The sequence below is a fragment of the Pinus tabuliformis genome, chromosome 9 (assembly GCF_031772625.1).
Source record: "Pinus tabuliformis cultivar Carrire ecotype Pingquan chromosome 9, CPIR1, whole genome shotgun sequence".
NCBI classification, from domain to species: Eukaryota; Viridiplantae; Streptophyta; class Pinopsida; order Pinales; family Pinaceae; genus Pinus; species Pinus tabuliformis.
Genome location: NC_142307.1, coordinates 5,788,812 through 5,816,752, shown reverse-complemented (window position 1 = coordinate 5,816,752; position 27,941 = coordinate 5,788,812). Strand labels below are relative to the sequence as shown.

Below are 27,941 nucleotides of genomic sequence, written 5' to 3'. Positions count from 1 at the left end.
TTTATTCTCATCCCTAGATCTAAATGAATCTCAGCCATTAGATCTTAGGGTAACCCAAAAGGTCATTTAGAGAATAAAAGGAGAAGAGAAGAGAAAATAGATCAATTCATTTCTTTCATGAGTATTTCAGGGAAAGAGAAGAGAGAGAAAGGAGAAAATGTCTAAGCAGTGAAGAAGTGAATGAGAGTAGCAAGAATACATTTCAGCAAATCTAGTTAGCAGCGTTTATTGGCACGCATCCCAAGGCGAAATTGTACAACAGGAGAAAGGCACAGAAATCGAGGAAGAAGGACAGCAACAAAGGCATGAATTTTGAGGCAATTTTTGGGCACGAATTTTGAAGCAACCGTACTGTTGAAATCCGTACGGTGCATACAGCAGGTTTTGGGCATGCTTTTAAAGGAAGGTGTTAGAATTGGCAACTAGGGCTAAACTCCATGTGGATCACCTTATTTATGGCTTCTGATATTTTTCCTAGATTCCTCTCATCGAGAAGTGTAGGATTGATCTAAAGATCATCCGATTCCAATAAGTATTTATGGAGATATGAATTTACTTTGATTATGGACAAATTGTCAAGGTCGGCTAGCAAACTTATGTAGGCTCAGAAGCCCAACAGTCATGTCTATTCAAGCCCAACATATAAATACAAGGAGCATTCTCCTCATTTGAACAATTCAATTCATTCATCTTCTCTCTCTCTCCCTCCTACGCATAAAAGGAGCCTTCTCTCTCTCACACGTGTGGATGAAAAGGAAGACGTCCTAGGGCAAAGAAGATGCAGAAAGAAGGACGCTAGGGCAGCAGGTCATCTGTTTGACCAGCGTTGACCTTCCAGAAGTGTGGATTGGGTGTGGTTGCCTCTCCTAGGCAGGCCGCAATTTTTGGCATGAAAATCGAGGCGATCTAACCTCTGGTTTGATCGGTATTCACTGCCCTAGTTTAGGGCTGCAGTTGACTTCAAAAATCTGCAAATTGACTGAACTTTTGAGGATGTTCAAGCGTTGTTTCTTCAGGCAGTTTGAAGACAAGTTGACTGGAAATTGACCAAGCATTTTAGAGGTCAATTTCAGCGAGTTTGACCAAGTTTGACTTTGCTGATCTAGGGTTGGCTACTACTGATATAAAATTACAGAATTCAGATTTTGTACTATTTCTCTCTGCTAAACTATTGAAGATAAGAGAAGATTTGATCAAAGGCTTTCCTCCTATTGGGGTTTGTCCCTGGCTAGCCGCCACATCTTGTGTCTCTTGTCTTGGCTTGTTTTTTGTTGATCTTTTAATGTTCTATCTGCACTTTACTTAATGTATATGTGATTTCTAATCTGTGGCTAATAAGAAGAAAAATAAGTAAACTGCTCTAAGCATAGAACATACCATAATTTAACATGGTATCAGAGCTGAGGTGAAGACAAAGCCCAAGCAAGAGCAAGAGCAAGAGCAATCGCCGAAGAGAAGGTTGGCAAGGCTATCTTAAAATGAAATCATGGGGTCCTCAACACACTTCCCTGCTAAAGACAAACTCTGTGAGAAGTCTGACTATCACAGATGGAAGATGTCTCTCGATCTAACATTAGAAGAACAATAAGTGTTGGACCATGTGAGAGGCAGGATTGTTGAGCCTCCATCAAATGCATCCACTGCTGCTAGGAACAAATGGACCAAGAGAGAAGTCAAGCCAAGGAAGATCATCCGGGACTCTATTGACAAGCACTTGGTGGCCTATGTTTCCGAGATGAACACCTCCAAGGAAATCTACGATAGACTGATGAGTTTATTTAAAGTTAATGATGCAAACCAAGTCTTGTTTCTTAGAAATAAGCTGAAGGAAATTAAGAAGGGCAAAGATGAGAGTATGCAAGCATATTTCTTAAGGATCACCGAGATCAAGAACGATCTCCTATCCACTGGGGAAGTAATTCTTGACAAGGAAATGACATTCACAACTCTTGGAGGACTTCCATCTGAATGGTATATATTCAAGACTACTCTTCTCAACAATAACATAATTCCTGGATTTAAGGAATTAATGGCCAGATGCATTTAAGAAGAAACAAGGATGGAAGAGAAAGAAATGCCCATACTTAAAAGTCATCCCTCTGCCTTTTCTTCTCGTACTAAAAGAAGAAACAATTCTGGGGCTAAATTCAAAGGAAAGGTTGGACCAAAGGGTAGAAGAAAAGGACAATGTTACAGTTGCAATAAAACGGGTCACTATGTAAGGGAGTGCCCTGATAAAAGGACGATGATCAAAATCCCTCTCAAGGCAATCAAAGGAATGGCAAGTCAAACGGCAGAGGTAAAAGAAGTGTCGGAAATCAAGGAAGAGGACAACCATTCAAGAAGGCAAGAAATTCTAGGTATGAATCTAAAACTGTTAACAATAACCAAGATGAATATTATCTACCAGCAGCTCTATCTACTACTGCTCCCCCAGACTCGCTGGGAAATTGGCTTATTGATAGTGGTGCCTCAAGGCACTTCACTGGTTACAAAGAAGCTCTCTATAATATGATAGAGAAGGAAACCAACCTGGAAATTGTTCTTGGAGATAATTCAAAATATCCCGTGAAAGTCGTACGAAATGTCACTCTTCAATTGAATCAGGGTAATACCATCCACTTACAAGATGTATTATATGTACCTGATCTCAAAAAGAACCTGGTGTCCATTTCAGCAATGGAAGACAAAGGCTACAAGGTGGCCTTCAGCGATGGCAAGATACGTGTATGGAAAAAGAACTTTAAAGATGCTTTTACTCTTGGGTTTCGAATTGATTCATTATATCAGGTCGGTGGAAGTCTGCTGGGTGTCATGTCTTGTGACACATCTATTTAGTCTGAACAATGGCATCAAAGGTTTGCTCACCTTCATTATAAAGCTCTACCCGATGTAAGAAAAATGGTGATCGGGATGCCCGAATTCAGATTAGAGCAAGAAAGTGTATGTCTAGGATGTGCCAAAGGAAAACTCAAAAGGGGACCATTCCCCTCAAGCCAAAGCAAGACCTCCGATATATTGCATTTGGTTCACTCAGACATATCCGGTATGATGCTTGTGAACTCCTTGGGAAGATATTTATATTACCTCACTTTCACAGATGATTATTCTCGCAAGACTTGGATATACTTCTTGAAAAAGAAGGATGAAGTGTTCTCCTGGTTTCGACACTTCAAAGCCTTGATCGAGAATCAAACCAAAAAGAAGATCAAGACCTTAAGGACTGATAATGGGACTGAATATGAATCCAATGAGTTCCATGACTTTTGTAAAGAGGCTGGCATTAAGAGGGAGACTACTACACCATATACTCCTGAGCAAAATGGTGTGGCGAAAAGGAAGAATCGTACAATTGTGGAAGTTGTCTGTGCTATGCTCCACGATCAAAGACTTTCGAAGTTTCTATGGGCCGAAGCTGCAAATATCGTCGTATATGTACAAAACCAATGTCCTCATCAAGCATTGGGTTCCAAGACTCCCAAAGAAATGTTTACTAGTAAGAAACCTGACGTACTCATTTTAGAATTTTTGGAAGCCGTGTATATTTCCATGTGCCGAAACAGAAAAGGAATAAATTGGGTGCATCTGCAAAGAAAGGAATCTTCGTGGGCTATAGTGAAAATACTAAGGGCTATAGAATCTATGTAGCTAGTCAAAGGGAAGTCGAGATTAGTCATGATGTCACCTTTAACGAAGATATGGCACTTAGCAAAGTAGACAATCTTCCTACTTTAAGGGGATCTAAAGAAGCTGACACCGGGGAACCGAAGGAAAAGGAAGATGAGACGATGCCCGATGTGGAAGAACCCATGGATCCTATTGATCCTCCTCTGCAAGAGCCTTCCTATTCTAGAAAGAGGCCTTCATGGCTTAGGGGGACACTTGATGCTGAAGGACACATTGCACCCCGAGGAACCTTCCGTGAAAGTAAGAAGCCGAACAGGTATCAGGGATACCTGACCATCATGAGCACAATCATCCAAAATGATCCTTCGTCATTCACAGATGTCGTCAAGCATCAAGTATGGAGGGATGCTATGACCGAGGAATATGAGTCCATTATGAAAAATGATGTTTGGGATGTGGTCCCCAAACCCCAGGACAAAGCAGTAGTCACTTCAAAATGGCTTTACAAGATAAATCATGCAGTTGATGGAAGTGCGAAAAAGTATAAGGCTCGTTTTGTCGCTCATGGCTTCTCCCAGAAGGAAGGTATAGACTATGACGAGATATTTGCACCTGTTGCCCAATATACCACCATCCGCTCGATCATAGCCCTTACTGCTTCGCAAGGATGGAACTTACATCAGATGGATGTCAAGACTACGTTCTTACATGGTTCGATCAAAGAGGAGGTCTATGTGGAGCAACCCAAAGGATTTGAGATTTATGATCGAGAATCTCATGTGTGCAGGTTGAAGAAGGCCCTCTATGGGCTAAAGCAAGCACCCCAAGCATGGTATGAGAGGATCGTTAGCTACTTGATGAAGCTGGGATTCACTAGGAGTGAAGCCGACCCTAACCTTTACTTTAAGGTTATAGATGACAAACCTTTCATACTGGTGCTATATGTTGACGACCTCTTTCTAACAGGTGCAAACCCTCTCATTCACTAATGTAAGAGGGAGCTAGCTTCTGAGTTTGAGATGAAAGACCTAGGACTTATGAACTATTTCCTAGGACTAGAAGTCTGGCAGAAATCAGGGGAGATTTTCCTATCTCTAGGAAAATATGTGGTGAAGATATTAGAGAGATTCGGCATGGTGGACTGCAAGCCCATAACTACCCCAATGGAGCTTGACTTCAAGAAGTTAAGCGGTAGTGTTGCCGGACCTATTTTACAAAATGCTACCAAGTATTGTCAATTCGTCGAAGCATTAATGTTCTTGGTGAACTCTCGTCCAGATATATGCTTTGCTGTCAACACATTGAGTCAACATATGGTTGAGCCTCACCACTCACACTGGATTGGTGCCAAGAATCTGTTGAGATATCTTGGTGGCACAATCACTCATGGGTTGAGATACACTACCGAAGATGTGAGACTACTTGGGTATACTGATGTTGATTGGGCAGGCAGTGTGGTGGACCGAAAGAGCACTTTCGGGTGTTGTTTCTCTTTGGGATCTGCCTCGATATCCTGGATGAGCAGGAAGTAGAAGTCGGTGGCTTTGAGCACCGCCAAGGCAGAGTACATTGTTGCTAGTATGGCCTCCTACGAGGCAGTCCGGTTACGAAAGCTCTTTAGTGAATTGTTTGGATTTACATTGAATACCACCGTGATTCTGTGTGACAACCAGAGTGGGATCCGTTTATCAGAGAATCTCGTATTTCATGATCGCTCCAAGCATATCGATATCAAGTACCACTATATTCGAGATATGGTGCAGCGAGGAGCAATAAGGCTGCAACATATCGATACAGATGAACAGGTCGTCGACATTTTGACAAAGCCCGTAGGAAAGGTCAAATTCCTGACTTTCCGAGAACGACTTGGTGTCGTTCAAAGACCCTCTTATGAGGGTAGAGTATGATGTATTGATCTCTGGGAGCTCTAGGGGGGCACGGGGTACTTCTTGGAGCGACATGTGACGACAGGGCGACTCACCATCCCCTGATGGTGCACTATGTACAGGGTAAAGGTTCAACCCTCCCCTGTGACACCCCGTGGCGACTGTGGAACAGGACGATTAGTTCTCCTGTGGGCCAGGATTATTCGTTCTCCGTGGCAATTGTGGAGCAGAATGATTAGTTCTCCTGTGGGCCAGGATGATTAGTTCTCCGTGGCATCCACTAGACAGGATGATTCGTTCTCCTGTGGACAGGATGATTAGTTCTCCTGTCGAGGCATCCTACCCATGCAGTCTGGGACTCATGGGAAGTACCTCTCATCTAATCAATGAGCAGGGAAATGAGGATAGGGACCATAGTAGTACTATCGATGGACGCATCGCTATATCTACCATACTCCCTATGCTAGGATGACCTCCATTGATCTGGGATCAATGATACTGATCTGGGATCAGTGAGGGTGGTTCACACTCTAAGACTGACTTCGGGTCAGTGGAGGATGGTATGATACATCCTCGATCATTTCTTCTTCTTCATAGTTCGAACAGAGCAGAGCAGAGCAGCGCAGAGTGGGGTCAAGCTGTACATGACAGTGCATTTGATAGATGGATATCATCGACGGTCTAACGGATTGCAAATGAAGTTCTCTCCCTAGTTGAGAGGGAGTGTTAAAACTGGCAACTAGGGCCAAACTCCATGTGGATCACCTTATTTATGGCTTCTAATATTTTTCCTAGATTCCTCTCATCGAGAAGTGTAGGATTGATCTAAAGATCATCCGATTCTGATAAGTATTTATGGATATATGAATTTATTTTGATTATGGACAAATTGTCAAGGTCAGCCAGCAAACTTATGTAGGCTCAAAAGCCCAACAGTCATGTCTATTCAACTTCAATGTTTGCATATAAATACAAGGAGCATTCTCCTCATTTGGACAATTCAATTCACTCATCTTCTCTCTCTCTCCTACGCATAAAAGGAGCCTTCTCTCTCTCACACGTGTGGATGAAAAGGAAGACGTCCTAGGGCAAAGAAGACGCAAAAAGAAAGACGCTAGGGCAGCAGGTCATCTCTTTGACCAGTGTTGACCAAGCGTTGACCTTCCAGAAGTGCAGATTGGGTGTGGTTGCCTCTCCTAGGCAAGCCGTAATTTTTGGCATGAAAATCGAGGCGATCTGACCTCTGGTTTGACAGGTATTGACTGCCCTAGTTTAGGGCTGCAGTTGACTTCAGAAATCTGCAAATTCACTGAACTTTTGAGGATGTTCAGGGCTGCAGTTGACTTCAGAAATCTGCAAATTGACTGAACTTTTGAGGATGTTCAAGGGTTGTTTCTTCAAGCTATTCGAGGACAAGTTGACTGGAAATTGACCAAGCATTTTAGAGGTCAATTTCAGCTAGTTTGACCACGTTTGACTTTGTTCATCTAAGGTTTGCTACTGCTAATATAAAATTACAAAATTCAGATTTTGTACTATTTCTCTCTACTAAACTATTGAAGATAAAAGAAGATTTGATCAAAGGGTTTCCCCGCATTGGGGTTTGTCCCTGGCTAGCCGCCAAATCTTGTGTCTCTTGTCTTGGCTTGTTTTCTGTTGATCATTTAATGTTCTATTTGCACTTTACTTAATGCATATGTGATTGCTAATTTGTGGCTAATAAGAAGAAAAATAAGTAAACTGCTCTAAGCATAGAACATACCATAATTTAACAGCAGGTCGTACAAAATTTAATGTTGTTTTATTGCTGGAAAATTTTCTGTTTTGGCAATTTCTGATTGGCACGATTTTCGAGGTGGAGTTCAAGCACGGAAATAGAGATAAATTGTAATTTGTGGTTGCTAGAATTTTTACTATGTATTTCAGTTTCTCTATAAAAGCATTTTCAGAAATAAAGAAGAGCTCTCAAACTAGTTTTCCCCAAGAGTTGTAGGGGCGTTTTTCCAGGGTCACATTGACCAAAAATCACTGTGTTATTTTCTGTGTGTGGTTGTCATAATTTTGTTGTGTTTTATTTCTGCAATTTCAGCAGTTGTGAAATCTATAAATTTGTGTCTTCAGAAAAATATTATCAGTTCCAGATTTTAGAATTTTTATCATGCCTGCATTTAAAACTAAATGCATGGAGTGATAAGGAAAACTAGTAACCAAAGTGGGGGTTGAAATTCTTCATGCTAGGGAACAAAGTGCAGAAAAGAGGAAGGGCTTGACTTGTGCTTGGAGGACATCCTAGTCAAAGGTCTAGGGTTTGGCAGTGATCAATAAGAAGCTTCAATAAGAGAAACTTACTAAAGGGTTTTCCTCTCAAGAGAAGAGAGGTTTTGGCCTTGGCAGAGAGCCAACATCTGTGTTCTTATCTTTATGTTTTTGGTAGCAGTTTGATGAAACACACACACTAATAATAAGAAGAAGATCAAGCTAAGATAATTGTAAAAGTGTTTCACTAATTGTTATCAAGTCAAACAAGAATCACACTACATAGGAGTGCCCTAGATTCTTCAACACATGGAGTCATGAATTTTAAGGAAGATTTAAATCTTCACCAAGGAGCAAAAGGGAAGTTAGCAAACTCACTAACAGTGATGATTAACAGCCTTTAACAGTTCTGAAATACAGGCAACAGTCACATGTTAATGTTCAAAGATACACCAGGACTTCCATAAAATACTTGTATATTAGGATTTGGCATCAAATACGAGAGCATGAAGTTGACAAAGGATCAATACACAACAGACATGAAATCATATCAGCTATAAGAGGATGAACATATCCCTCTTAACAACCCTCTTATGTAATAAAATTCCCCCTATAACTGCGAACACTATTCCTTGAAAATTGACATTAAAAGTGAATAAAAGCATGAAATGGCAACCTTACAGAACTATTTCAGCCCCTGGACACCTGGAAGCTCCAAATCAGCATAGTCTAACCAGACAATTTTTTTCTTTTTTGGTTGGAATCCAGCAACATGATTCTTGGTGAGATTGCAATATTCCGTCATTTAAAATGCAGTTGTGAATGTAGAAATGGGCTCAGCACCCTGAAAAATACCTGGGGCACTTGGATTGTGCAACCTCAACATCTAAAACTACAATTTTCCCAATATCTAGCCAGATTTCAGGCAAAATCTACCATACTCAAAAAAGAGCTAAAAAGTCACCTCCTTTGACTACTGCCTCCAAATCTGACCCAAAGAATTGTAACAGCCATACCATGATCTGAGGTATTTTCCTCCAACTGAAAACCATCCTTCGCAAATGAGATGAACAAAATATTCATGGAATGTTCTAGAAACCCTTTCAAGTAGGGCTCTTACCTGTTTTTATTGGATGAGAGGTTTGAAGCGGTCTCACATTCCCACATGTCACCTTCATAGCCAAGGTACACCCCAGCTTAACCACTTTGACCAAATAAAAATACCAAGAGACCTCTCTTAAAGAGGTGATGCACCCTTGGTACATGTGCATGAGTGGGTTATGGTCTTCATTCAAGCCCTTGAAGCTAGGACACCCCTATTAATTAGATTACTTCATCAAATATGCCAATAAAATACAATTAACTCCCTTAGACTGTGGAGCACTCCTATACTCTTAAGCTATATTTAGATTTAGGGTTTCTAGAATGGTTATCAAGTCAATATGTACCCATCCAACGAAGGAAATTCTTCTAGATAAGTATGTTTACCCTTGTTTCCTGTGCCTTGGACCATACTTTCCCATAGAATATGACATAAAGTTCTCTCAAATAAAACCATTCCCTTGGTATGGGGCCTTCTTCCTTCTTGTATGCCATTATATGCAAAAATATCTTCTCTTGGAATGTGTGCTTTGAAAAGGGGTGCGGAGGAGGTCCCCGAAGCATCTTTGACCATGTCTTCATGAAATATGCCATAGTGCCTCCAAATATGTGAATGGAACAACGAAACACATCTCCAAGTACATGAACAACAATCAACATGCAAAAATAAAGATAATCACATGTATCTCCATCACTACTTCTCCCGTGCATGATAAACAAGGTGCTGCTCAAACCTTTGACTCCTACCAAGATCCCACAGTTACATTGCTGGTACGATGCTGTTGAAAAGAATGCCTCTAAAATGCAAAATGAACTTGCATTTGCAGGCAGTAAAGAATCATAATGCCATAAAACCAATTACATAGAACCCAACACTTGATCAATGTTTAAAATCTTTATAAACTTTAGAAAATTACCCAAACAACTTAACTAACCTTTGACACCAACTAGCAAACTTGGTTGTTCACTGGGTTTGGGTTATTATTATATTTATGAAAAATGACACCCATCCTCCTCGTTATAGGGTTTGTGATGTCCATGTTCACTTGTATGCCCTACATCTATGTCATCACTCAATATTCATTTGCAAGCTTTGTGACTCGTCATTGTGACCTTGGGTGAGAAATTATCTGATGAAATGTAAACTTTCATGCCTAAGAGGTCATCTGAAAATGCAATGCCCAGGCTCTCAATCCTTGTGAAAGCATTTGTGTGCCATAAGTCCTTCAGTGCCCTCAATGGAACATCGATCACTAGATGAAGTTTCATTGTACTGTTCACATGCTAGTGCAAGCCATTGACAAACCTTGCACCCTCTCCTCTCACCCACAAACTCTAGAAAAGCAATTAGGTCCAAACGTGATTCCATGTTAAGTCACCTTCATCAAATAGCTCTGATTGGATAATCTCAAAGAGAGACTGTGTTGAACAAACAGGTAAGTGTATGATAAAAACTTAAAGTACTGAATACTATTATACAGATATTTGGAAGGTATTGTGACTCTGCCCAACCTACATAAACAATTTTATTTGAGTGTTGGCACTATCCATCTCCAGCCAAGCTATCTCAATTTTTGCAGTAGTTATTGCCCTGCACAAAGGTTACAATTTTCACATTTTAGGCTTTTGCAGTGGTCATCCTTTACATTTCAATGTTGAGTGTCATTGCCCTACAATGAATAGTGAAACATATTGAAATATCATGGAGCACAAGAGGAGAATCAAGATTTGTTTACAGTATTGATTGTGAAGCTGATAAAGCTGAGCATTGCACAGAACTGTTTAAACTCATTGGAGGGTCAATTGACTGAAAGAGAGGAATTTCTGAAGATGGACAACAATCTCTATAAAATAGTGAACCATGGGAAAAGCAGGTTACTTGAGTGTTACGAAACTGAACTGTGGATTCATGGAATTGTAATTTGAAATTCACGAAGGAGCTAGATTTGCCTTGCTGTAGTAGGAAGCTGGAACCATTGGCAGAAAACCTATTATCTTATTTTTATATTGAATAGTAGTTATCAGTTTTTAAACTGATGACCTGCTACTTAACATTTTAGCTATAGCAAGGATGAGATTTTGGTGCAAAAATCAACTTCTCATTCTGTTGACACTGATGGATAGCATGAGGTTGTCAAGTAAATATTCACCAGCCAAATGGGAAGACTGATGTAATGGAAAATGCCATGAAAACAGAGAGGCATACTTTGAACAAATTATTGTAGTATCCTTTCTCATATAGAAAATCACCATTTCTTAGTCTGCAGAAAGGATCAGAATTAAAGGGGCTGAGCGAGCTGTAAAATTCTGTCGTAAATAGGGAATACTTCGTCCATGGCCATTTATAAATGCATTTGGGGAATACGGACATTTAGATTGATAGGACATCATCTAAAACACAGCCTTAATTTGCTTAATCCCTTATATATGGGCATATATATGTCTGTGTGCACAAGTATTGAATATGCATTGACCACTCTATCCACGTCATTAGAGAGAAGTTAGGCTTCATACCCTTGCCAGTGCCCACATTATAAACATCAACATGCCCTGATTGAGTTTTATTCAGAGCCTTAACATGAGCATCAATTAAATCAGTTACATGGATGTAATCCCTGACACATGTTCCATCTCTGGTTTCATAATCAGTTCCCTTGATCTACACAATGAAAAAAAAGTATGGTCAGTAACATTCAATTTTCCTCGGAATATCCTGAATTCTGTTACATTTATGAACATGGTCAACATATACAGGGTAGAAGAATGCAGACAAGTGACCCTCTCAACAAAAAAGAAAACAGATATTTACATAATACATCTTTCTCAACCAACCATTTTGGATTGCCTTTCTATCCCATTCTGTTCATTCCATGGTAATTTTCAACAGAGCCTAAAATCAGGACTACGTTTTTCCCCTAAAATAACACTGCAGTTGTTCTTTTCAAGCAACATCTGCTTCCCATTTTACGTTTTCAAGTAGATATTTCAGACATGGCAAAAAGAAAAAATGAACCTCTACTATAACTTTCTGCAAACTGTTAAGCTGTTCAGAGGAACCATACCTGTAAACCAGGAATGATGCCCATTGCCGCATCAAAACATGCACCAGAAATGCGACCATGATTTCGCAACTCCGGTCTTGGTGCTTCACCAAGCCTCCCTTCAGGATCTGAGCCAATAACATTAAAGTACCTGATAGGGACAAACAATATCAAAGTTACTGTAGCTGCATTTCAACAGACAGGTACTATGATAGTTGCGTATGGTTTCAGTCAACCAGAGTTGCAATACTTAAAAAGGATTTGTAAACCAGAGTATGCCAACAAACAACAACAGTGCATAAATGTGCAGCATTAGAATTACACTTGAAACGTTTTACACATAAAAAATACGACATACCTTTCGACATTTATAGTTACAGAGGGACCATAATAGACAATGTGAGACTGACAATGCACAGCCATACTTGACACTGCAGATATTATGCACTTAAAACATAGTAATTCATTGAATGACTACATTTCCCTTTAGGGGGGAGATGTTTCCCTTTGTGTTTCCACAGGTTCCCACAAAAAGGGAGTACCATCAAATGTTTCACATCATATTTCCTCATCCTGAGAGGGCAAGGAGTGAGGGTGATGCACCTTTCACCCTGGGGTCATATCCCCATGTAACACTGGTTTTTTAAGGCTTTATGCACTGGGCACTCATTTTGGTACTTGTATGGACCATATCGTTGAGTCCACTCACCTTATTTGTTTATGAGTGGACATTTAATATAGTAGAATTTCGATTCATTTCATGTTATCCTAGTCTAACATAAAGCTTATGTGAAGGGTAGATAAAATATGTTTATTTATGGCCATGAAAGACCAAAAAGGTACGTCAATCACACAAGTAAAATCAGTAGTGTTAGCACCTGAAGTTGATTTCTCTAAAATCCATCTGGGGTACTTCTCAGAGATGGTTTGAAAATATATATGATGGACTGGTTGCTCAATCCATCACTCAGCATTGAACATTCAGAAGTGATTTTCAAACTTGGCACATGGCCGCAGGATTTTACTTTTCAAGGGTTGATTCTTGGACAGTTATTTAGGCAGGCAATTCAAATATATCTAGACACATCACAGTATACTTTCATATCATTTGTACAAGTTTTCAGTAGCAGTAGGTGCCCCAAACTTTCGGGTTCATTACAAGCTACAACATTGACAGCAGGTATGGCAAGTTGAAGATATAAAGGGTGTGGTCAAATATGTGCCTTTTCAGTTTATAGATTTCAAAATTTGTTATTTGGAAAATTGTGTTTCTTAAAAGTTATCATTTTCTAAATCTATCATATTTTTGGGTACCTTTAATAAAGATGGGTATGTGGTTGGCCCAAATGATATTTTCAAGTATTATGCATTCAATAACGCAAATACAAATGGATTTGAAGGGGAATGCTCTTGGAGCTAGGGTTTAGAGCAAGGAGCAACAGGAGGAGCGAGCTGATAACAATGGAGGGGCTAGGAGGAGGAAGTTCCACTCCCTCCTACAGAAACGTCGTATCGAATAGAAGCAGAGAAACATGTTTGAACGGATTCAGGAAACCCTTGGAGGCCGAGAAAAAAAAACAGACTCAAAAGAACCGAAAAGCAGCAAAGCTGATGAACAGGAAGAAACTCACGGGGCGGTCAGAAGGGAGGAGAGACCAAAGGACAGCACTCAGAAAAATGGGTACAAATCTGCAGCATGGGGAGACATCGAGATGTTGTCAAGAAGACTACAGGCGATGAGGGGCAGGATCCTTGAGGTACCCAAACTCTTGGATCAGACTTGGCTATGGGAGCCCCAAAGTGACAATAGTAGGATGGCGAATGTTGGTAGAAACAGATGTGGATGAAGCAGCAGAGAGTGTTGCAGCGCAGAGAGAGTTGCAGCAGTGCGAAAGGCACAGAGGAGGTTGCAGCAGTGCAGGATGGCACAGAGAGGTTTGCAGTGGTGTGAGAGGCACAAAGTTGTTGCAGCAGCGCAGAGATAGCAAAGGGAGCACGAGATAGAGGCAGAGAGAGCTTCAGCATCGAGAGTGTTTCTAGCCTGATAAGGATGTCAGTAATTGGGTGGATCAGTTACTTACTTCTCAGTAACTGAGTTACAGTACAATGGCAATAGCAGTAGCACAATGCAGCATGATGAGAGAGAACTGCAGTGAAAATGTACTGTTGGGTGAAAGGACCAGCAACAGCACGGATGCAAAGGGAGCTTCCGTACAGATGAAGCAGTGGCAGTGGCAGAGCCATGGGCAGCAGTACAAGATGCAACAGTGCAAAGGATGTTGGGCGAGGAGGCCTATCATCAGCACAAGTACCGGTGTTGTATAATCAGGGTGATGCTCAGTGTGGAGTATTACTAGAGCACAGTCCTCGCTAAGAGGGAGTGTTGATTTTGGGTAGCATCAGATGTGATCTAGCCATGAAAATTGGTGGAGATGCTAAAGCACATGAGATCTCGAAGACCCAGAAATGGTTTGGGCAAATTCTACCTGGTTAAGGAGATATTAAAATAATTAATATTTTTAATGGAGTCCTTAAGTCTAAACTTAGGAAAAATAAAATATTAATGGGTATTAATATAAATTGGGTTAGAAGGTTCTAAAGGACATGGATCAAGCCAAATCTAATCTTAGTTGTTGATTAGAGATGTAATCTCGGCCGTTGAAGACTCAACAAAAAAAGTATAAGAGGAGGGTTGAGGGTCAGTTGGAAAGATACACCAGAGTGATCCATCATTCAATTTTCTAAAGCGGGGTTTGCTAATAGAAATCAAATCAGTGATCAGAGTTGCAGCGAGGGGTAGTGAGTACGAGGCATAGATGGTGTCGGAAGACCAGCGCAAAGGCAAAGAGGTAGATGCAAAGCTAGAGGGAGCCACGCAAAGGCCAGCAGTGACTGCGAAGAGGCAAAGAGGCAGATGCAGAGCAAGAGGGAGCCACGCAGAGGCCAGCAATGACTGCGCAGAGGCCAGAAGGACCTGCGTCATCCATGCAGAGGCTGCAGGAGTGACGCAAAGAACCAGAGAGGCTGTGCAGAGCCTTAGAGGGTCGACGCAGTGCTTTAGATTATGTTGGAGAGGGTTTCGTGGGGTAGACTTTCAAAATATCTGCTTTCGAAGAGAGGTATTGCTGCCAGATTTTTTATCTCTGTCGGGAGAGCCAATTTGGCACCCAATGTACTTAGAAAAGATGCTTAATAATAAAAACCTCATAACTGCTGCACAGATTTTCCCAAGTTGGGTTTTTCCGGGGACGATTGTCCAAAAATAATGGTGTCCCTTGTGTGTTTGTCTATTTCTTTCAACTGTTGATTTGTAGATGGTTGAGACTGTATCGTTGTTATTTCAGTGTTTATCTGGTTAAATAACTTGTTAGTAATTAAACAAGTAGGCGACATAAACCAGAGAATACAGATAAAATTTCTAACGGGTAATACTTAGAAATTTCAACAATGCTTGACAAAAGAGTGGCCTAGTTGAGTGATGATGTTGATGATTGATATGACTTGATGCATTGTAAATGGCTTTGTGAAAAATGTTTGCAGAGATTGTTGTGATGCAAGGCAATGACATGATGCAAGGCTAAGGCAAGGAATGATCTCTATTGTGATGAAAGGATAAGGCAAAGGCATGAAGAAGTTGTGATGCAAAGAGTGATGGCAAAGGAGCAGCAAGTCACATGCGTTGAGAATAGAACATAACTATTGAGAACAGAACAAAGGAGCAGCAAAGGGTGATGACAAAGTGTATGCACAATTGATGAACAAGTTGATGTATTATGAAGATATATTATGTTGAATTTGTTGATGTATGAAGTTGCAGAAATTGCAAAAGATATGTTATCAGTATGCTTGATATGCAAAAATATCATTGATGCTTGGTAATGCTTGGCGAGTGGAGTATAAATGTTCAGTTACATGGTCTTTTGTTATCTCTATAAAGTTACATGGTCTTGGCATTATGTTGGTGTATTTAATCATTACAGGTGGTTGAAAATAATATTGGATGGAGCATTTATTTTTGTTTTTAATATTCAAAATCTAAAATGGTGTGAAATGAATTGGTGGAATGCAAAGAGGCAAGATTGTTCACTTTATATTCTTGTGTGGAATACTAAAAACCAGCAAACTATCTTTATAAAAATATGTACTTTTGAAACGCTGAATTGGTAGAGAATTAGAGAGTGTGAAAGTTGATTGAGGTGTTGTTCATTAGTTACTTGGCACATATATAGAGCAGATGTGAAGCAGATTTGAGGAGAAGAAGAAGCAGAGACAGAAATGGAGGTATGCAGAGTTATAGACCAGGTAAACCAACATGTTGTTTCTTGTATGTATCAGGGGATTGTAGTCTCCTTTCAAGTTGTAGCTTGATAAATAACAGGTTGGACCCTGTTGAGGTAGAAGCCTCCTGTGGGTTGTGGCTTGCAGAAATCTTATGGGAGTTAGAGCTTTCTTGCATGTTGTAGCTTGCAGAAAAATTGAGGTAGCAACCTCGTGTAGGTTGGAGCATAGAGAAAATCAAATGTAATAAAGTAGGAGTTTGCCTTTGCATCACAACAATAATAAAGTCGCGGTTTTCTCCCTTTATGGGTTTCCACTTATATCTGGTGTCCATAAGTGTTGTTGTTATGTGTTGATATGATGTTTTGGTTTACTTATTACTTCTTGTTCGTATATTAAATCTGTTGCTCATTATGTCCTAAGTTGCTCATTTAAGGTTTCAATTAAACAATTAAACGAAAAGAACATTAATGTCCATGAATGTACTAAACTGATTCACCCACCCCCTCTCAGTTTAGTCAAGTTTTCATCATGAATCACATAATATGTCGAGCCACATAGTGTAGCAATACAGAGTACAGAGAATAGTGATGCCACTGTGTCACAAAGTGATGCCATTGTGTAGCGATGCCGGAGAATAGCAATGCCATGATGCCACAGAGTATGAGCAAGCCACAGTGAAATTCGGTCCACAAAAAAACAAGTTTGATCCACTGTTAAGCCAATGCGAACCACAACAGAGAATGTGAGTCATCACATAGATGTAAGCCTCAGAGAACAATGCGTGTAATGCAAGTCTACCGTGTATTCAAGCCAGAGAAAATAATGTGAGTCCACTGTGTAATCAAGCCAGGGAAAACAATGTGAGTCCACTGTGTAATCAAGCCAGGGAAAACAATGTGAGTCCACTGTATATGTTTGATTGCGAGTCCACTGTGATGAGTATGCAATCCAAAGAAATAATGTGAGTCCATTGTTGGGCCACGACCCTCCACAAATAGATAACGTGAACCACTGTAAGTCGCCATTGTAGAGAACAATGCCATAAAAAATTGATGCAAACCACTGTAATATCATTGATGTGAGTCAACTGTTGTAGAATGTGTGCACAATGCAATCCAAGGAGAGATCAAATTGATTGAACCACAAAGAAAATGTGATGCTTGTGTCTTTTGATGAGGCACAAAGATAGGGTGTGTATAGATAGTTATTTCCACCTATGAAGGGTCACGTCCGTTGTGTGAGCTGACTTGTTCTATTTGGTGACCGAATTTAATATTTCCCACTTGAATTGGAGCTGACTTTAGCACAATAAATATTTCCTTTGCCCAATTTAAATCCCCTTCATTATGAGAAGACGGCTTGATGAAGACCTTATTAATTCACATCAATTAACAATAATGTGAGTCCACTGTGTAATCAAGGCAGAGAAAACAATGTGAGTCCACTGTATATGTTTGATTGCGAGTCCACTGTGATGAGTATGCAATCCAAAGAAATAATGTGAGTCCATTGTTGGGCCACGACCCTCCACAAATAGATAACATGAACCACTGTAAGTCGCCATTGTAGAGAGCAATGCCATAAAACATTTATGCAAGCCACTGTAATATCATTGATGTGAGTCAACTGTTGTAGAATGTGTGCACAATGCAATCCAAGGAGAGATGTGAGGCCACAGAATACAAATTGATTGAACCACAAAGAAAATGTGATGTTTGTGTCCTTTGATGAGGCACAAAGATAGGGTGTGTATAGATAGTTATTTCCACCTATGAAGGGTCACGTCCGTTGTGTGAGCCAACTTGTTCTATTTGGTGACAGAATTTAAATTTCCCTCCTTGAATTGGAGCCGACTTTAGCACAATAAATATTTCCTTTGCCCAATTTAAATCCCCTTTATTATGAGAAGACGGCTTGATGAAGACCTTATTAATTCACATCAATTAACAATAATAAGACCTTATTACTTGACATCAATTAATAATAAAATTTGTTTATTCGTTCAAGTGCAGGAAGGGGCTTCAGTGGGGGAATTGGGTTCCTATGGGTTCCCAATTTTCAACGAGATCACACTCTTTCCGATTGAATTGTATTAACTCACTGTATGGCCACAGCTTTCTTTTGATACAACTATGTGTTCCAGTTAAAAAAATGATCAGAATAGAACCAACACAGGCATATAATGATTCCTGGATTTCCTCTCTGACAGAGCAAATCTGAATATTCCCAATATAGTTAAAAACATGCAATACAAGGAGGAATTAAGTAGACTCCAGAGTAGCAGTGGTACACAGCTAAATAATATGTAGTTATGAACATGTTTGGGCACTGATGTCAAAGAGCAATACTAACCTTAAAATGGTTACACCCAGATCTGAGCTTCTTGCATAGTCTTTAATTATCTCCTCGGCCATTTTCTTAGCTTTTCCATAGGGGTTGATAGGCAACTAACAAAAAAATAAAAACAATTTATCATGAAGAATAGCTTCAGACACAATCAAGTTCACATTCCTCAATAAAGAAAAAGATCAGTATTAATTTGATAATAATTAATATGTATTATGTGGAAGAATATCATTTAAACAGAACAAAAGTGATCAATGTATAAGCATTAAGCATCATCAAAATACATCAATGGCACACATAAAGTAAATTCAAGCTGAATATCATAGAAGCAGGGATGAAAATGGTATGCATCAGCATTAATGCCATTGCAATACATAAAGAATTTACAAACTGAAGCAGATCCATACTTGAGGAGTATCTTCAGTTATTGGCATTATCTTGGGTTCTCCATATGTTGCACAGGTGCTGGAATAAATAAGCCTCTTCACATTATTGGCAACCATTGCTTCCAAAACAGTCAAGGTATTTGATGTAATGTTGTGATAGTACCTGCAATAAAATTGATGTTCAATGTACATCCATTTGTTTGAATATTGATATGATCATCATTTTATGTTTTCATTTAATTGCTATCAATAGGATCAAGCTTGCATGAAGGAAAAACGTCTCATTGGTAAGAACATGCCAAACAAGCTATTCCAAGCATTTTTTTCCATTTCCCTAGTCCAAAATTAGATATAAACTGTATAGTGCATACACTTGAATATGAAACTTGTGATGGGATGGAGGGAATTGATATCTTAATAGGATAAAAGTAATTAATAGTGTGAAAATAGATAAAAGCATACCTTAGTGGATCAAGGGTACTCTCTCCAACATAAGCAACAGCAGCAAAATGCATGACTGCATCAAATGCATTGTTTTTAAATATTTCATCTACCTGATCTTTTGTTAAGACCACTCATGTTACAGAGATAAACAACCAACAACTCGACACAACAGTACCCTTCCCAATTAAAATAATGTCATGCAAAGTCATCATTTTGTGAATTTGGATACAGCCTTTTTGTCACCCAAGTCAGCATAAATGAATTGCAGTTGATTAGGATGTGGAAATAACTGCTGTAATACATGAACAGCTCCTAAATTTCCCCGAGAAAGATTGTCCTGCAATTTAGGAATATTTTGGTCATTCATATTTGTACCTCTGCTCATGATTAATGATCTAAATAAAATAAATGCAAACATTTCAGACTGTTTAAAAGAAAGCCAATTCAACAATCATGGCAGTGTCAATTATAAAAACAAAAAAGATAATATGCTAGCAAAATAGAAGCCCCAAAAATCAGAAGCTCACCACTATTGTCACCATGTGACCATCTTCTAACAGTCGTAGAGAAGCATGTGATCCAATGTATCCAGCCCCACCGGTGACTAAGATGTGTTGAACACCCTCTTCATGCCTAGAAAACTGCTCCAGAAGAACAACTCACTTTATCTTATTTATCCTCAAACAAAACTTGCAAAATGACAAAATACCCATTTCAACCTAAATTTATTATGTTAATGCAAATATTTCTAGCAACGAATCTCTATTTGTGGAGACTCACTGAGTCATCTATGTGTAACCACTCAACATGCCAGTGGTTCTAGGAGTAGTTATTCTATTTCTACCTATGATACAAGAATCACGATATGCTTTGATGTTGGTTCTGCTCCAGTTCTAATTCACTAACATGTTCCCTGTCTACACAAGTGGCAAGCCCACTAATGAGTCTCGCAACACTGCTAAGAAGTTGTCCGAGATAAAAGATAATTTTATTACAGCCCAACAACTGACCACAAATAGGTCAATGGGATTGCCAAGTACACTAGAGTCTAGAACCAATACAAATATAATGTGGGAGCGCAAAGGTCGCTGCTATAAAAACCAAAAGCAGATATAATCTAGGATGTAAAATTGAATGGCAAGAGAAATATGTGCTACTGGGACAGCTTGAAGTTAATTTAGTTGTGCTTTGATGGAGACACAACATGCAACCATAGCCACATTCCCCCTTTTCAAAAAAAATCCATTCATTGGGATGCTAAGTAGGAAAGGTATGTTTAAACCTAATGGAGTTTGTACTGATGATCCAAAATGTATCTACAGAGGGACCATATGAATTTACTGATGCTCAAGACAGGGGAGGTTACAAGTCGAAACATCTCAAACACAGTGTTGAGTTTGTCAAATTTGGGTGGTCATCAACTTTCAACACGTCTTGGGGCTCTAAGAAACACTTTTTGAATCAAGTGCCTGACAAGGGTTGCCACAAGGTTTTTCTCATCCAAGCTGGAACTTGTTCTTCTCATTGAGATCTTTCCATCAAGCTACCATGCACCTAAATCAAAAATTGTATGCAAAAGTTATGGCCCTAGCAAGGTAGCAATCTAAACATTCCCCACCTATCCAAGTGGCAACCATGTCAACTCACCATAATTTGAACATAAGGAGTTAGTAATGTGTGGAAATTCACAAAAGCATCTTGAAGCATCATGGAGGTTCCATGAGGGTTTTGAAACCCTAAACCCTATTCTAATCTATCAAACACCTAGAAGGATAGGGAAAGGGGTTCACTTTTTCACTAGCCCTTTTTCATTCCATGTATAAGCAGGTGTGTCAAGGAGATGCAAATAGATAAAGATAAGATAGTATTATTAATGCCCAACAAGTGGCCACTAAAGTAGGTCAAAGGAATTGTTGGAAACAATGGTGTCAATAAAAAGTGGGAGCATTGAAGCAACTCCTATAAAAATAGAGTGCAGAAAGCAAGAGTGCCAATCTAATCTAAAGCAAGTGGAAACAAAATCCAAACTCCATAGCTGGAGGTCACTCTAAGAGAAAGATGTACAAGAAGCCAGATCCAGGAAGTGGAAAATGGAAATAAGCAATGACTAATGTGTCTCACAGTTTGTTGTATCTAAATTTGTCTCTCCTAGTGTCTGAGGCCAAATGGAGCAAGCTCAAGATAGAGGGTTGTGTACAAGAAGTGCTAAAAGAAGAGGTGGACGAAGAGGTGCACCACTAGAGTCAAGACAATCCCCACTGACTATTGATGTGTGTTAATTTGGCAGCTTAGTGACAAATTCCAACCATGGGATGAGATTCCTCTTTTCGAGAGGACCAATTTTGACTATTGAAGCACTCAAGATGGACAAGGGAAAGTGTATTTTTGAGCCCCACATGTGCATATTTGATCAGGTCAGCCCAAAAGATAAATTGGACACCCTTGGAAGGATATAAATATAAGTCAAGTGACCCTCATTTGGACAATCATCGTGGATCATTCTTCTATATTATCTTCCTTGTTTTTGGCTCGCATAAGTCTGAGGTAGGTCCGGAGAGAATGGGTTCTCACGAAGGTGAAATTACCGGGTCTGAAGCTCACATCTATGTTTTTAGGGTTTTGGGTCTCAACCGCAGGCATGTCACAGAGAAATATCAGCTACAACTGCATGTTGGTCAGCGCATTTATGCAGCTGAAGCCTTTCAAACGTATGCACAACACGCCTTCCCTGCGGCTGGAAAGTAGGGTTTGTTTTCGTCAATCGCGTAGTTGACCACAGATAAATGAAGTTGACTACAGTTTGGTGAAGTGACTCCTAATCAGTGATTTTGCTAGAATCGTCTTTTGGATCTTGTTAGATTAATATTGTTGGGATCATCTTCATGAATATTGTTGAGCAGATGTTGCTGGCTAGTTGTATGGATAAAGATATAGATCACTGTACTCTATTTTGCTAAATCATTCAATGACAATCTAATAAGAAGAAGAATATGAAAGGGTTTTCCCCATATTGGGTTTTGCCTTGGTCTCCAACCAATCCTGATGTCTATATGTGTGAATGCTTTGCTTCTATTGTTCATTTATGTTTCGTTGCATTGATGATGATATTGTTCTTTCTATATAATTGCATATGTTGTTGAAAAATTATGCAAATATGAATAATGCTATGATGTTATGGGGTGAATTCTATATGTAAATGATGAAATGCAATTATCAAAGCAAAGAACAATATAGCCCTAAGAAAAATTAACATGGGATCAGAGTTGGACTGAAGAAAAGTCATTAAAGATCACCCCTATGCAGACACCTTTCATGGAAGCATAAGAAGATGGAGGAGACCTAAAAGAATTCTAAGGTTTGAAGGAAACCCTAGGCAATTTGGTCATTAGGGTTTGATGGATATTAGGGTTTGGAAAAAACCCTAGTTTATGGCAAAAGTTTGAGACATGCAACCTAGAAACCCTAGCCTGATCAATGTGAAGATGTTCAAGCACTTGTGACAGATTTGTTGAAGCTCTAGATGGGATAGTCTCTATTAGGCCTAGTTGTTAATGAAGTTGGTATATGTATTGAAGGTAACAATGTTATATGGTCAATGGACAATCACGACTCTTGAAGGTTGGTTCAAGAGGGAGTTGATCTCCTCTCGTTAAAAGATAAGTACCTTTTAGATTTATGTTACCTCCTTGTGATTCTATTCCTATTTGAGTTTGTTGTTTTGATTATTACTTATACTTCTTGCATGTATATGCGAGTATTTGGATACTTCTAACCTCTTGATGAGATGTGATAAGTGAATCCTTCTTGAAGATCATCTGAGATGCAGGAATAGATGGCTATTGCAGGAAGAAAAGAGCTACAGTTGCCCTTGTTAAGGAAGTTGACAAAGTGCTCCCACTACCAATGTTAAAGATGAAGATACATAGGTATTTGAATACTACAAGGTATGTATGGTGTATTGTTTCAATATTATGTCTCAACTACAAATATTGGATGGCAAGGTAAGCCTTAAGGTATGATGTAAATATCACCTTCATGAATGACTCATATTGCATATGGAAGTACATTTGATTCATGGCACCTATGATGAAATGGTGCATCTGGTATTGAGTCATGGTGAAACTACTAAGAAACATTGATTTTTGATGTATTGGTATACTCTATATTTGACAAGCATCTTTTATTTTAGACATGATGAATTTCATAGGAAGGCTAGCTCATTGTTTTTTATATATGGTAACTTGATACTATTGATAATATTTGTGACAAGCATGATAACCATGATGATAGAAGTTCCTCAAGATCCCCTTGTTGACCTTGGCTTAGTAATTTTGAAAGACTAAATTGTGTAAACTATATTGTGTTCATTATCTTTGAGGTAATGATACACCTGTCAGCTACCCTAATCATAAGACTCTAACCCTTGATGATAACTTGATGCCATATTCATATGTGATGATGAAGTAGTTGATGTTGACATGTTATGTCCATGATGAATATATGTGTTAGAACCTGATATAGTTTGATATCATGATCTAACAATTTTGTTGATGCATGACAATATTATAATAGATAGATTGATGTTTCGAATATTGATGATTGAAGTAACTTCCCATTCAGAGGAAGAAACTCTCCATAAAATCCCTACACCTATTATCATGTGCATTAAATGTATAGAAGGTTCCTTATTAATGAAGTTTTCTGACATAAACAGACAAATTTCTGATGTTGTTAGTTTGCAACTAGTTCTGGTCTGAGAAGAGAGGGTTTCTCTTAGTTTAAGCCCCAACCGCACGAAAGAAGGCTTAAGAGTGCAGTTATAGCTTCGCAACCACACGGGAGAAAGCCTATGGGTGCGGTTATGCATGTAGGTCACAAAAACTAAATCTTTATGCATAAAATCAAGAGTGCACCAAGAGTATGACAGTCCTACAGATATGGAGCAGACATCAGAAAGTTCTATACGCAGGGAAGTGTGAATGTTTGACTTATTATAGAGAATGTAAACGTGTTGACTAAACTTGTGTTTGCAGGGGACCGGAATATGCATATTAGTATGTTATTTTGATTTGATCATTGAAGTTAGTATATGACAATATTTGATAACAATTGCAAGGGTTTGACAAGATTTGGCTTGTTGGCTTGACTTAGTGAGCATATTGGCTTGGATGATTGATGATGCTTTAGAACATTGACTTGATGCTTGATGGCTCATGGATATGTTTTGGCTTATGGATTGTTTGAATTCACAGTGATAACAAGTTAGAGTTTTGATCTGATTTGGTACTTGATGATTGATGATTTGCCCTGATGACAGTGCTATGTGGGCATAGTGACTTTCAGTGATTGATATTGACATTGATTTGCATTGGCTTCATTGGCTTTGGCACATTGGTTGAAGTATAAACAGTTGTGACTTATCCTTGGTATATGCATTTGCATCTAGTGACAATTCATGTTATGATGGCATGATGGAATTTGATATTGCTTAATAACAATTTGTTGACATGACAATAGATGAAATCATGACTTGGTATTTGGATGTGAGCTCTACTTGACATTTGGTCCAAAGAAGTTTGTCACAGTGATATTGGCATAAACTTTTATGATTTTGATATTAGTTTTGATCTGACATCTAAGGCTTGATAAGTTGACTTCGTTGATTTGGTTGCACTGTGTTGATTTGTGTGAGGCTGAACAAATTGGTTTGGTCAAGCATTATGAAAGCATTGTATGAAGCAAGCTCCCGAATTTGGTATATCCACATTAATAGTTACCTAGTGGAGCCAAGAAGATGTGTCAATCCAAACCTCTACTTCAAAAGTGGTCCAAGGTATGACTTTGATTTTGGTTTTATATATTGATGGTCTATTCTTGACAGGTAATGAGCCTCTAATGATCAAAGTAAGAGGGAGTTGGCCTCTGAAGTTTGAAACGAAAAATCATGGCATGATGAATTACTTTCTAAAATTTGGAAAAGCAAATATACATCGTAAAGCTATTAAAGAGTTTTTGGAAAGTGGAAATGCTAATCCTTGGACATTCCGATTGAATTTCAAGAAGTTATGAAGTGATATTACTTAACCTGACTTGGCAATCGACAGTTGATTGAAGCATTGATGCTCTGTGTGAACACTCGTCCGTATATATATATGTTTTGCATAGAATCTGAGTCAATTCATGATTGAGCCACTCCATAAACATTGAGTTTCCATCGTGCACCCTTTGAGATATATGCATGGGACAATCAATTTTTTGGTCTGAGATATTCTTCCTATGATATGTGACTGCATGGATGTACTAATCTTGTTTGGGATCATTATGGATGAGATCAGCACATCTGGGTGTTGCCTTAGTATGAGATCTGCCATGATATTTTGATGAAAATTTAGTAGCATTAAGCACGGCCAAGGTTGAGTACGATGACACTAGCATGGCTCGTTGCGAGAAAGGTTGAAGAAGTTCTTTGGAGAGCTGCGTGTGTAGGTTTTGGATATGACAGGGATACTTCGCGATAATACTGAATGGGATTTGATTGGGAGAGAATCTCCCATATAGTTGAGACTGAGATATCCTCAGTGGGTACTGTTGTACGAGACAAGATTAGGCTTGTGGTTTCTACCTCTATGAGAGGGAACATGAATAAAGTATCCTTTTTGTGATATATATTTTTTGATATAATATTTGATTTGATGTCCTGCATGAACATGATACTGCTGCTATTGTGACATAATGATTAAGCAGGTACCCATGATGATTAAGAAGGTACTCGATATGAGCACAATGATATGTTTCGGATCTACAGAGAACAGGACTAATCGAGAACACTGAGCCAGCTCTTCCCCCTATCAGAGCTCCCAGGGTGGGGAATTGAGATGGAGGGCTCCTGGGGTTGAGGGATCTCTAGACAATAGGGTTGTAGATGTTGCTCCCCTATCAGTCACCCATAGGGTGTGTGTCATGCTTGTCTGTTTTGACAAGTCGGGTATCTCCCCCTATCTTGGTCTATACAGAGTATACCCCAATTGGCATCATACCCACAAGCTGGGCTTGTTGGGATTGTCCTTCCCCATCTGGCCAACGAGTTGAGGAGGCTTGGGGGTGTGTGATCCTTACCTTTGGTAAGTCGGGTATCTCACCCAAGCTCGGATTATGATGCAAGTGTTCTACCACATGACTATTGAGTGTCATTGTTGGGAAGATCAATGGGAAATAGGATGGGTTGAGATATGCTCCCCTATATCACCTATTGCTTGATATGGGGTTGAAGATGTTTTGCTCCCCCATGAGATTTCTAGTTGAGGGTTGCTCCCCGATGTGGTTCCAGGTTGAGATGTGCTCCCTGATGATAAGCTCTTTGATGTTTCCCGGGTGGTAGAATGGGGTCCCTGCTGGCAATCATTTCGGGTTGAGATTGAGCTCCCCGGTGTAGATTCAAGTTGAGATGTGCTCCCTAATATTGTTTTGGATTGAGATGTGCTCTCCGACGTGATAGACGGTGGTAGCTTAGACTCCCCTCTAATGTCAGATTCTTCTTCTTTTAGATTTGAGAATGTTCAACATATGACTAGAGACAATCAAGAGATAAGCAGAGATGAGCATAAATGTGCAGTGATGACACGTGATAATGAGATACTTGAAACAAGATATGACTTGATGAAAAGATACTTGTGATGATTACATGATGCTCTTGGAATTTCTCCCTGACTGAGAGGGAGTGTTAATTTGGCAGCTCAGTGACAAATTCCAACCATGGGATGAGATTCATCTTTTCGAGAGGACCAATTTTGACTATTGGAGCACTCAATTTGGCCAAGGGAAAGTGTATTTTTGAATTAAGAACCACATGTGCATATTTGATCAAGTCGGCCCAAAAGATAAATTGGTCACCCTTGGAAGGCTATAAATATAAGTCAAGTGACCCTCATTTGGACAATCATCTTGGATCATTCTTTGATTCTCTTCCTTGTTTTTGGCTCGCACAACAAAGGTGAAATTGCAAGGTCTGAAGCTTGCATTTTTGTTTTTAGGGTTTTAGGTCTCAGCTGCAAGCATGTCACAGAGAAATCTCAGCTACAACCACATGTTGGCCAGCATATCCGTGTGACTAAAGCCTTTCAGCCGCAAGCACAACACGCCTTCCCTACGGCTGGAAAGTACGGTTTTTTCGTCAATTGTCGCAGTTGACTACAAATGAATGAAATCAACTACAATCTAGTGAAGTGACTCCTGATTAGTACTTCCGCTGGAATCGTCTTTTGGATCTTGTTAGATTAATATTGTTGGGATCATCTTCATGAATAAAGTTGAGCAGATGTTGTTGGATAGTTGTATGGATAAAGATATGGATCATTGTACTCTCTTTTGCTAAATCATTCAATGACAATCTAATAAGAAGAAGAATTTGGAAGGGTTTTACTCATAGTGGGTTTTTCCCTGGTCTTCAACCAATCCTGGTGTCTCTATGTGTGAATGCTTTTGTTCTATTGTTCCTTTATGTTTCATTGCATTGATGATGATATTGTTATTTCTATATAATTGCATATGTTGTTGAATAATGATGTAAATCTTAA

General features: G+C 39.3%; 1 protein-coding gene across 3 annotated transcripts in view; it reads right to left on the bottom strand.

Moving 5' to 3' along the window:
- Positions 1 to 27,941, bottom strand: part of LOC149146831 (putative UDP-arabinose 4-epimerase 2) — a 185,655-nt gene that overhangs the window by 83,348 nt on the left and 74,366 nt on the right. For 2 of the 3 annotated variants that reach the window (XM_089438568.1, XM_089438567.1), the window contains exons 3-9: positions 19,896 to 20,009; positions 19,598 to 19,705; positions 19,387 to 19,478; positions 18,946 to 19,087; positions 18,545 to 18,639; positions 11,933 to 12,062; positions 11,385 to 11,529 (exon numbers count right to left, since the gene is read on the bottom strand). In XM_089438568.1, coding sequence (XP_089294694.1) covers positions 11,385 to 11,529; positions 11,933 to 12,062; positions 18,545 to 18,639; positions 18,946 to 19,087; positions 19,387 to 19,478; positions 19,598 to 19,705; positions 19,896 to 20,009 — 826 coding nt within the window. Of the gene's footprint in view, positions 1 to 10,386; positions 10,462 to 11,384; positions 11,530 to 11,932; positions 12,063 to 18,544; positions 18,640 to 18,945; positions 19,088 to 19,386; positions 19,479 to 19,597; positions 19,706 to 19,895; positions 20,010 to 27,941 lie in introns of all 3 variants that reach the window. The other variant, XR_016262337.1, reaches the window with a different exon arrangement.